This window comes from Pan troglodytes, chromosome 17, assembly GCF_028858775.2.
Source record: "Pan troglodytes isolate AG18354 chromosome 17, NHGRI_mPanTro3-v2.0_pri, whole genome shotgun sequence".
NCBI lineage: Eukaryota > Metazoa > Chordata > Mammalia > Primates > Hominidae > Pan > Pan troglodytes.
This window is the reverse complement of record NC_072415.2, coordinates 56,396,982-56,408,434: the sequence shown is the minus strand read 5'-3', so window position 1 is coordinate 56,408,434 and position 11,453 is coordinate 56,396,982. Positions and strand designations below refer to the sequence as shown.

General features: G+C 46.5%; 1 protein-coding gene across 20 annotated transcripts in view; it reads left to right on the top strand.

Annotated features, from left to right (window-relative positions):
* The window catches only part of LOXHD1 (lipoxygenase homology PLAT domains 1), a 179,742-nt gene that overhangs the window by 99,636 nt on the left and 68,653 nt on the right, over nucleotides 1–11,453 (top strand). For 14 of the 20 annotated variants that reach the window (XR_010151913.1, XR_010151914.1, XM_016933622.4 and 11 more), the window contains 2 exons: nucleotides 220–353; nucleotides 10,358–10,521. Coding sequence is in view for 12 of the 20 variants with exons in the window: in XM_016933622.4 (XP_016789111.4) it covers nucleotides 220–353; nucleotides 10,358–10,521 (298 nt within the window). In the remaining 8 variants the exon portion in view is untranslated. Of the gene's footprint in view, nucleotides 1–219; nucleotides 354–2,365; nucleotides 2,615–10,357; nucleotides 10,522–11,453 lie in introns of those variants that run through there. The other 6 variants (XM_063795628.1, XM_054672181.2, XM_016933632.4 and 3 more) reach the window with 3 other exon arrangements.

The following is an 11,453-nucleotide window of genomic DNA, read 5'->3' as shown; positions in this document are numbered from 1 at the left end:
AGAGTGAGAAGATCTCCTGGCAGGGACAAGTTAGGGAAACAATTGTGCAGACCAAACACCAGACTACTAAGTGACATTCTCCATCATCCCCACTCCTGGTTGCTTTGGGTCTCACCATTGGCCTCTGGCTGGCTGCCCTGGTTCTTGGTCGGATGGGGCTGATGGCCATGTGGGGAGGGGTAGGTCTTACCCCACTGAGTGTTCCCTGGCCCTTCCCAGACAGACACCTTCACCATCTATGCCATTGACCTGGGGGCCCTGACCAAGATTCGGATTCGCCACGACAACACAGGCAACAGAGCAGGCTGGTTCCTGGACAGAGTAGACATTACTGACATGAACAACGAGATCACGTGAGTGTGGGGGCGGTGGGCAGGGAGGGGTGTTGCTCTGAGGGAGGCCATGTCTGCCACAGAGGTAGTCCTGGAAGAAGACTGGGGGTGGGCCGGCTGTGACGGTGGAGGGTGAGGGTGGGCTGGGTGACACCTAAGGGTGAGTTGTACTGGCCGTGACATCCAAAAGTAAGGGTGGACTGGGGTGCACTGAGAATGAGGGTGGGCGGGTATGAGGGTAAGGGCGGGCTGGGGGTGATGTCTGAGGCTGAGGGTGAGCTGGGTTATGTCTGAGGGTGCAGGTGGGCTGGGTGTGACATTGGAGGGTGAGGGTGAACTGGCTGTGATGTCGGAGGGTGAGGGTGGACTGGCTGTGACGTCGAAAAGTAAGGGTGGACTGGGTGACATCTGAAAATGAGAGTGGGTGAGTATGAGGGTGAGGGTGGGCTGGTGGTGATGTCTGAGGCTGAGGGTGAGCTGGATGACATTGGAGGGTGAGGGTGGGCTGGCTGTGACACTGGAAGGTCAGAGTGGCTGTGACGTCAGAGGGTGAGGGTGGACTGGGTGACATCTGAGAATGAGGGTGGGTGTGTGTGAGGGTGAGGGTGGGCTGGCTGTGATGTCTGAGACTGAGGGTGGGCTGGGTGACGTTGGAGGATGAGAGTGGGCTGGCTGTGACACTGGAGGATGAGGGCGGGCTGGCTGTGACATGTGAGGGTGAGGGTGGACTGGGTGACATCTGAGAATGAGGGTGGGCAGGTATGAGGGTGAGGGTGGGCTGGTTGTGATGTCTGAGGCTGAGAGTGGGCTGCGTGACATCTGAGGGTGAGGGTGGGCTGGCTGTGTTGCCTGTCATGGCCACCAGAGCAGGTTTGCCCATGTTGCAGGCTGGATGGGCATTGCCTCTCTCCCTCTTCTCTCATTGGCAGCCCCCAGTGTCACCTGCCCTGTGAGATGACAGTCCGATAGATCCCCCAGACCAGCAACTCTTGAGGTCCATCTGTTTAGAGAGACAGGATTTCCAATCCCTGTCAGACCTTCCTTGGTCCAGTCTCCATGCCTAGGCATAGCTCACCCATAAGCCTCTCAACGTATAAAGCAACTTCTAGTACATTCTTTTAATATTCTATACCAGGGATCAGCAAACGTTTTGTGTAAAGACCAGATAGTAAATATTTTAGATTTTGCAAGCATTTGGTCTCTGGAACAACAGCTTTGCTGGTGTAACACAAAAGCAGTCATAGATGATGCCTAAATGATTGGGCATGGCTGTGTCATTTTGACATGTGAAAATTATATGAATTCCAAATTTCAGTATTGGACACTGAAATTTGAAATTCATATAATTTTCACATGTCAAAAAATATTATCCTTCCTTAGATTTTTCCTCCAGCCATTTAAAAATGTGAATCCATGCATAGCTTATGGATGTCCGCAAGCAGGGTAGGCCCGATTGGGCCTGAAGGCCGTAGTTTGCTGACCCCTGGTGGAGGCTCACAGCTGCCACATGAGTTGGGTTGGGAAGAGAGTGTTATGTCTTCCGATAGGTCCACACCCCAGGGAGGTGAAGCCACAGCCCCATAATCAGTCAGTGCCACGGCTAGGACCAGAACTCCAGACTGTCTATGTTGAATTGAACGTGTTTTCATTAGGCCTCATTGCCCGTTGGGTGTAAGGGGCCCAAGGGCAAGAGAAAGGAGAGAAGTCCCCTTGTATGAGTGGAGTGGGACAGAGAAGAAAGCATGAGTGATCCTGAGTGGGCTTTGGGGCTGCTGAGGGCCTGCCAGTGCCTAGAATGTAGTGGGCACCCTATCAACAAATATTTGTTGAATTAAATCAACTTTCCAGCCCATAGCCTTGTTGGGCTCCCCTCTGTGCAGGGCAGGAGGTGACAGGGTTCTCCCATCTCCCACCCCACCCTCCCCTACCAGCCCGAGGGAACACTGAGCCACAGCTCACAGACAGCCCATTGTCATGGTTTTCTGTGAGGTCATTGTGAAACCACATAAAGGCCGTAGGACAGCCCCATGGCTGGGAACCAGGGTCCTGACCTGGAGTCTGACCTCTGCCAGAAACTCATCAGGTCACCCTGGACAAGTCATGCCATCTTTATGGGCTTTTGTTTCCTCTTCTGATAAATGGGTTTAATGTTGCCAGCCTAACTTCTTAAGATGTTCTGAAAATCCAAGGCATTTAAGCTTGGAAAGGAAAAAGTGCCACAGAACCGTGAGGCTGGGGACGAACTGTGAACATCCCCAGCTTCCCCTTGCAGCTCCATCAGGGTTAGTAATTCTCTGCCACTGATTTGGCATTTCTCGGCTAGCCCAACAATTTAAACATTATTATAGCTTTACAATCTATAGTAATGCCTGTCAGTACTTGTCCCCCTTCATTATTCTTTAAAAATATTAGCTATTCTTGCCTTTTTCAAATCAAGACATTAAGTGACTTGAAAAAAAATCCTCTTGGAATTTTGATTGTTATGCCATTAAGTGTATGTGTAGAGAATTGCATATTTAGAATAAGTGCTACCCTCCGGTACACTTTTCCATTTATCCAGCTGTTTATGTACCTCAGTAATGCTTTACAATTTCCTACACATAACTGCTACACATTCTTGTTAAGTTTATGCCCAGGTATATTATATTTTATTGCTCTTGTGAATAGAGTCTTCTCATTACTCTTCTTTTCCCCCCTCCCTTTCTCTTCTTTCTTCCTCCCTCCACTCTCCCCTTCCCTCATCTCCTCTTCCCTCCCCATCTCTTTCTGTTGGCATGGCTAGTTGACAGTCCTTTGCTTCCTTTGCTATTGAAGTAGCAGTCTGCCAGGGCTCTGTGATGAGCTGGCCTTAACAATCTTCAAGCCAAGAGCAACTCTATGCAAAGCCTACTGTGGGAGCTAGACAAAAAATTATAGAAGTTCAGAAGAAACCGAATCAGAATAGTGAATCTCCCCTTTCTTGGAGAGATACCACCTTTTCTGTCAATACCTAGGGCCTTCCCTAGGCTCTCCATGACCTTTATGAGCTCTGAAATAAGGCCTTTGCAGCCAAAAGGATTTGAGAACACTGACATCTCCCTCACTGTTGACATGTCCAGTCAACATCCTCCATGACTAGACCTCTTGGATGCCTCTCTGCCACTCATGCCCTGTCCCCAGTCCATTGGCAGAACCTGTTGGACCTTCCATCAGAAGAGCATGAGTCCGACCTCATCCCTTCTATCTTCACCATCCCCACCCCCTGATCGAAGCTTCCTGACCTGATCCCTGCTTGCCCAAGGCCCTCCTATTGCCTACAGCAGCCCAGTGACCAGGATCACACCACTCCTCTGCTCCAAATCCTGCAGAAGTTCCTGGTCACTCAGAGTCAAAGCCAAAGCATGTTTGGTGGCCTGCTCAGCCCGCAGGTCTGCTCTATGCCCCTCATCTCTCTATTCTGATTCCCCCTTGCTCACTCCTTGCTGTTCCCTGAACCCAACAGACATGGTCCCACCTCAAGGCCTTTGCATTTGCTGTCTACGCTCCCTAGCAGTCCTTCCCCCAGTGGCTCCCTGTCATGCTTTCTTCAGGCAGGCCTCTGCTCAAATGTCACCTTCTCAGTGAGGCCTAGCGTACCCTCTTCCCCTCATTTCTCTTGTCTGTTTATTTTTCTCTATATCAGCTTATCATCTGACCTACAAAAAGCTTGTGTATTTAGGTGCTGCTCATCTCCCCACAATAGAATGTAAGTTCCATGTCGTTAATGACCTCATCTGTTTCATTTACTGCTGTGTCCACCCCAGCACGTAGAAGAATGTCTGGCACACTACAGGCATACCATAAATACTTATTAAATACACTAATGAGTAAAAATGATGGTTAATATGTTGATTTATTCATTAATTTGACAAACACATGCTGTGCTAAGTGCTGGGGGTTAAATAGCTGCTCAGATATGACTCTGTTTTTGAAGAAAGGAACCCTGATGGTCTAGGAGGCTGATGATTTAGGTTTAAGTACTTTCTCTTCCACTGTTATGTGGCCTTGGGAAAGGCACTTTACTCCTGTGAGCCTCAGGCCTTCCATCTGTACAACGGGCATAATAAACCTCACCCAGGAAATCATCATGAGGACTAGATGAGAAAATGTGTTTAGGCGCCCAGCACCCTGCCTGATCCCAGTGCAACACAGCAGTAGTTCTTTCCCCTTGGCAATGAGAGTCCAATTAGTTAACATGGAAAAGTGGCTTGACAGCTGGGAAAGGCTGCAGGAATGCGTGGGATTATTCTTAAGGAGCTAACACTGTTACCAAGTGAAGGAGATAAAACACAGGTGACTACAAGGCACAGTGACAGTGGTGGTTGTCTCAGGGTTGACCTCAGAGGAGGGAGTCGTGGGTGGGGACATCTTTGGGGCCAGATGGCATCTGAGATGGGCCTTCATGAGCAGCAGCCTTGTTTGGTGCTTGGGAAAAAGAACATTAGAAATGGTTGAAAAAATGTGATGCAGGTGGCACAGAATTGGGCAATTGAGGGGCACACACAGAAAGGAATGAGTAATTCTATTTGGTGCATAAGGGACATGAAGGGGTGGGAAACAGGAAAAACGGAAAGGGAGGCTGGAGAGGAGCAGATGAGGGCATCCAAAGCCATGCTGAGGAGCTTGAAAACACACCCAGGCTTTTGGTTGGCCACATTTTACAGAGAGGAAAAGACAGAAGCAAGAGAATGCCAGCTGGGGTCAGGCACTGGTGGGAGATGCTGGCCTGAACCGAAAGGATTGGGAGAAGATATAAAGCCGTGGAGGCCTTGGCTCCCTGCGAAGTCACCCCAAGGGAGAGCTCTGTGTGGTCCAGGGGCTGTGCTGTCCAGTTGGTAGATGGCAGTCCGGGTCTCAGCAGAACCACTCCTAGCCCTCCTGGCCTCAGAGGCTGTTTGGAGGGCAGAGAAGCCTAAGATGGTGGAAACACAAGGAGGAAGGGGTTGGAGGTGCAGGTTTATTGATCTGCAATTCAATTGCCAAAAAGAAAATGCTCTTGTTTCTAAATGGAAGATATTTGAGGTCCTTTATAGGAGTCCCAGGCTGGCAAAAAGTGATTAAGATTGCATGAGAAAGCCTGTTTAATGCTAGTTTGCAGCTGTGGGCTGTGAATGTTTTGTTTTGTTTTGTTTTTTTACTGCCTCAAGTGAGTTGGATTTAAAAAAAAAATTGTGTAAGAAAAGACATGACATACAATTTATTACCTTAACCATTTTTAAGTGTACAGTTCAATAGTGTTAAGTATATTCACATTGTTGTGTATCAGATCTCCAGATTTTTTTCATCTTGCATGACTGAAACTATACCCATTAAGCAATTACTTCCCTTTTCCACCGCCTCTCAGCCCCTGGTAACCACCATTCCACTTTTTGTCTCTATGACTTTGAGTACTCTAGGGACCTCATAGAAATGGAATCCTACAGAATTTGTCTTTTTGTGTCTAGCTTGTTTCACTTAGTGTGATGTCCTCAAGCTTCATCCGTGTTGTAGTACATGACAGGATGTCCTTCCTTTTTAAGGCTGAATAGTATTTCATTGTATGTACGTACCACCTTTTTAGATGGATTTTAATGGGGTGTCCCGGGATCTGAGGTCTCCCTTGGGTCAACCTGGGCTCTGCACACAGCCTCACATCCCTTTGGTAAAGGACTACTCTTTTTACAAGATTGTGATATCTTTTTACAAGATCGTGATATCAGAAAATTTTATGTTTGAACTCCTCCTGCCTTCTCTAGCTTGAGAGGCCCTGCTCCTTGGCCACTCTGAAAAAAAATGACAGTTTACAAAGGCACTAGATTGATTTTTTTTATTAATAGTGATGTCATATTTAGAATAAGAAGAGGCTAGTTTTTCCTTCCCTCCTTTGTGCTGCTCAGACAATTCCTAGAGTCTAAGGGTTGGCACCATCTTAGGCAAAAGAATGCTAGAATAAAGAACGTGCATCTTCAAGGAAAGAGTGGTGGCTAATTAAGGAACTTAGGAGTTGGCCGGGTGTGGTGGCTCATGCCTATAATCCCAGCACTTCGGGAGGCCAGAGTGGGTGGATCACAAGGTCAGGAGATTGAGACCATCCTGGCTAACACGGTGAAACCCCGTCTCTACTAAAAAATACAAAAAATTAGCCAGACGTGGTGGTGAGCGCCTGTAGACCCAGCTGCTCGGGAGGCTGAGGCAGGAGAATGGCGTCAACCCAGGAGGTGGAGCTTGCAGTGAGCCAAGATTGCGCCACTGCACTCCAGTCTGGGAGACAGAGCGAGACTCTGTCTCGAAAAAAAGAAAAGAAAAGAAAAGAAAAGAAATTTAGGAGTTATCTCAGGAATTTTGAAGAAGGGGATGAGAAAGGTTTACCCCCAGAGGAGACAATGGCTTTCAATTCTATTGATATTATGAGTGCCTTGTATGCCAAGGGATGTGGATACAACAATGAGTAAGCAGACTCTGCATTCATGGGGTCATAGTTTTCCCAGCAGGAGGAACAGACAAATATACTCCCTGAGCAACCTCTTCCATCCTTATCACTTCAATTACCATTTATTTGAGGATAATGCTCAAGTTGTATCAGTCAGAATAGGCTAGGTTCTGCTAAGTAACAAACAGGCCTAAAATGCCAGTGGCCTAACACAACAAACATTTATTTCTCACTTATATGTCTGATGTAGGGTATCAGGGGACTTTGCTCAGCATGTTCACTCAGGGACCCTGGTTGATGGAAGCTTTTCCTCAACATATGCTTCTGTGATCGTCCTTATAGTGGAAAACTGATTTGACATCACACGCTGACTCTTAAAAATCCCTTACAGCCCAGGGATTCCATGTATATTAACAAATAACCTAAAAATTCAGTGTTCTTCAGCATCCAAAGCTATGAGCCTCTAATGTTTGGGTTTCAGAATACATGACAGAAATGGTGGGATATTTGGGAGTACGTTGTCTTTAATTAGGGTATCTTTGTTAAGTCACTTAATCATTGGCTCTGCTACTTTGTCACCCTGTCCACATTTATTGGCTTGTTGATTAAATGAGATTGTGCTACTTTCCTTTTTCTTTCAATACTCTAACTAGCTGCATTTTTAAGATCTGCAATAAAGTCTAATGCACTCAATTTCAAAGACAAAGAGGCAAATGCCAAAAAAAGCTGGGAATATGTTTAGTTCCTGGGTTTCATCCACATTTGATGTGATATTTTATGTTTTCTCTACCTCTGTTCCCAGCCCTGAAACAAAGATTTATGTTTTAATTGATGGCCTGGGGGGTCCTATAAGATCCTTAATAATTAAAGACAGATAGCATTCTTGAATGTTGTTTCATGTGGCAAATATGTTGGGTGGGATTTCCAGAAAGGGTTGAACAAAAAGTTATTAAATTTTTTTCCCTTAAATTTTATCTAATAAAAAGTTGTCCTCTGGAATCTCCCATTCCTCCAGGGATCCTAGAGGTCCCAGAATGTTGAGACAGAAAAGACCTTCCAGGTCATCTCACCCAGCCTTCTGGGTGGTACAGTTTAACCCCTAGGATCTCACAGCTTGTTAGGTGCAGAGGAGGGAAACAAATTCAGAATTCCTGAGTTCCAGATCCATGCTTTTGTCATTACACCACTCTGCCAGGATTTACTCATACTTGATGTTGTCCAGACTTTAGCTTATAAACAAAATGGAAAATTCTGTATGAAATTATTTATATTGTACAACACTCAATTTTGCAATCTCCTCATTCCATTTTTTACTTTCAAGTGGAGTTTATACTTTTAACAGTTTCGAGCTTTTGGTTCAATGCTCAGTTTCAACCTCCTGCTTACAGAAGCCCTTACTCTTTCCTTCCATCATCCTTGTTTAGGAGTGTGGTGAGCTTATCTGCCTCAGAACACCTGCATTCCTCTCATCTCCTTTATTCACTAAAAAACCCCTGCCTGGTCCCCTCCCTGGTATCCAGAAGCCTGGTTGACCAGGATGTATTCCTGGAGGAGGAAGAGGCAGGGGTCAGTAGGCCTGGTGTCCTAAATCTTCATGTGTGCTTGTTGGCACTGTGGGGATAGAAGCTGAACGCCCAGCTCTCAGGCCACACCTGACTCCTGCTTTGGTTCTGTCGGTACAAGGAGCAGGTTCTGAGAGGAGACGTGCTGCTCTCTGCAGTAGTGAGCATGCTGAGGGGCTTTAAAGTCGTGATGCAAGTATCTCAGGGACAATGGAGATTTTGCTCCAGGAAATCCAGACTCTGTGTGCATTTTCTCTTTGTATGCATGGGAGGGCTTGTACCTTTTCTGTCTCTTTGACTTTTTTTCTCTCCCTCCCTGGCTCTTTCTTTGTGTGTGTCTCGTTCTGTCCTTGTCCTCTGCCAACTTCCTACACACTCTGTCTCCACCTCTGCTCTGACCCCAGCTCTTTCTTTATTTCTGTCTCTCTTCCTTAATTGGCCATAATTTATAACTATAGCCTATTATTCATAAGTTATTTGATTGGATAAAATGTTAACTTTCCTATTCATACATTTAAAGGCTAAGAAGCAGAACAGTGTGCATTTTTGTCTTAAACACTAATTTAATGGTAAATTAGTTCATATTGCCCCAGGTCGAGCTCCTTTAAATCCATGCCATCAGTGTAACATTGCCCCCCTCAGCACCCCATCTGAGCCCATTGACTGAGATCTCGCTCTCTGGTTCTGCTCCTCTAACATTTTGATACTTGGAGGCAATGAAGACTCTAGCAAAATGTGGGACTCAGACAGGGATGGGACCTTTGGCCTGCACTGCCCCTACCTCTCCAGACTTTGAGCAGTCCCTGAGTGGCCCTTGTGCATCAGGGCAGGGGTGGGGAAGGGGCATAAAGAGGGTGGAATGGCCCCAACTTAGAGACAGGCTGAATTCTGAGACCCTTTGTGTTATTCTGGGAGCTTAGCACCCAGAGAGGATATTCCCAGACCGCAGCATCCAGAGATCCCAGGCATGGGCCAAGGAGAATGAAAGGGAAGGGAAATTACAAGAGCGACAATAGCAGTAGCAATGCTTACTGAGAGCCTACATTGAGCCAGGCATTTTTATAAGCATTTTATAAAGTTAACACATGTAATCCTCACAACACCCTATGAAATAGGCAATATTATGCTTATTTTATGGTACACTGAGGCACAGAGTAGGGTTGCCAGTTAAGTTTGAATTTCAGATAAGCAATGAATAATGTTTTTGTATAAGCATGACTCAAATATTAGATAGGACACACTTAAAACGTTATGCATTGTTTATCTAAAATCCAAATTTAATAGGGATTTTATAACTCTATTGGCTAAATCTGGCAACCCTAGCACAGAGAGATAAGGACACTTACTCAAGATTGCACAAGTATTAGTGGTAGAGCCAAAATTTAAACCTGGACAGTCTGACCCAGGGGAGAGTCCTTAATTACCCCACTGTGCCTCCCATCCCTGGCCCTACCTTCACTCTGTCCAGGCATCTCCCTTGTGCTGGGTGTTACCTCCATGCTTAGGGGTCTGACTTGGACCTCCCTTTCCTAGATGGCCCCAGCAGTCTTCTATGCCAGCTCCTCAGCCATACTCTCTGTACCTTCTGAAAGCATACATAATTGGCTCATTCCATTAAAATCCATTAGTTCAACACTTATGTATTGTGCACCTACTATGTACAACCCTCTCTACTAAAGTAGCCCTGGCTAGCAGATTCATTCTGGAAAGGGTTGGAACGGTCCCCGTATGTCCCTCTCCTTCTAGATACTTCCATCCAATATGACCCTGATTGAGGCTCTGTGTGCTCCAGGCAGGTCACATAACAATTTTCAATGGAGTGTCTAGAGACAATGTCCCCAAGTTTGTTCTCTACCCCAGGCAAATGACTAATGGAGTGATTCCCAGGCTGGGTAGAATAGCAGGGCAATGCTGTCAGGGGCAGACAGGGGAGAGTTTGGGACCCCATAGAGGGCCTCTCATTCTCAGCCCATGACTGCTCCTGGATGAGACCTTTCTAAGAGGACATTCCAATCTTTCCCTATCCACCTCCACAGGTACTACTTTCCATGCCAACGTTGGCTGGCAGTGGAGGAAGATGATGGCCAGCTGTCCAGGGAGCTGTTGCCAGTGGATGAGTCCTATGTGCTGCCACAGAGCGAGGAGGGTGGGGGAGGCGGTGACAACAACCCCCTCGACAACCTGGCCCTGGAGCAGAAAGGTTTTCTAAACTAGAGCTGATTTCTTTCTCCAGCACCCCTCCCCTCTGCCTCTCCCTAACCCTAAGTCTCCATCTTCCTTCCCTCCCCTGTGGGCTCTGGGAACTTCCTCCCTTGACAGTCTATTGTATTGCCCTCTCATTCCTCTGTGGCAAGACTGGGGAGGTAAAGGGGGCATAGTCTCACATATCTAGTGTAAGGCAGTATAAAGCACACAGCTTAGGACTGAGTTATTGTCAGAAATGAAATGGAATGGATTGGAATCAAATGGAATGAATTGGAATGGAGTGGAATGAACTGAATTGGGATGATTGGAATGGAATAGATTGGAATGAAATGGGATGGATTGGAATGGAATGGAATGGAGTAGAGTGGAATGGAATGGAGTGGAGTGGAATGGAATGGAATGGAATGGAATGTGATGGGTTGGAATGGAATGGAATGTATTGAAATGGAATGGAATGCATTGAAGTAGAATGGAGTGGAGTGGAGTAGAATGGAGTGGAGTGGATTGGAATGGAATGGAATGGGATGGGTTGGAATGGAATGTATTGGAATGAAATGTATTGGAATGGAACGGAATGGAGTGGAGTGGAGTGGAGTAGAATGGAATGGAGTACAGTGGAGTAGAATGGAATGAGTGTAGCCACTTCTGATTCAGTCTTGTGCCCTCCCCTATAGGCACTCAATGCATTTTTGTCAAGGGAAAGAATGAACAGTAACTTTCAAGAGTTCTATGATGCTCCCCTGAAATACGCATCCCTAAAACTCCTCCCAGCCAGGAGGAGTCAGAATGCGGCTCCTGGCTGCTGAGCCTCTGACCCTCGAAGTATCCCCTAACCATCCTATCAACTCTATTGATTGAAGGCTTCCTGTATAAGCCAGAGGCAGAGGACTCACATCTCTACCCTCTGGAAGTTTCCAGACTAATGGT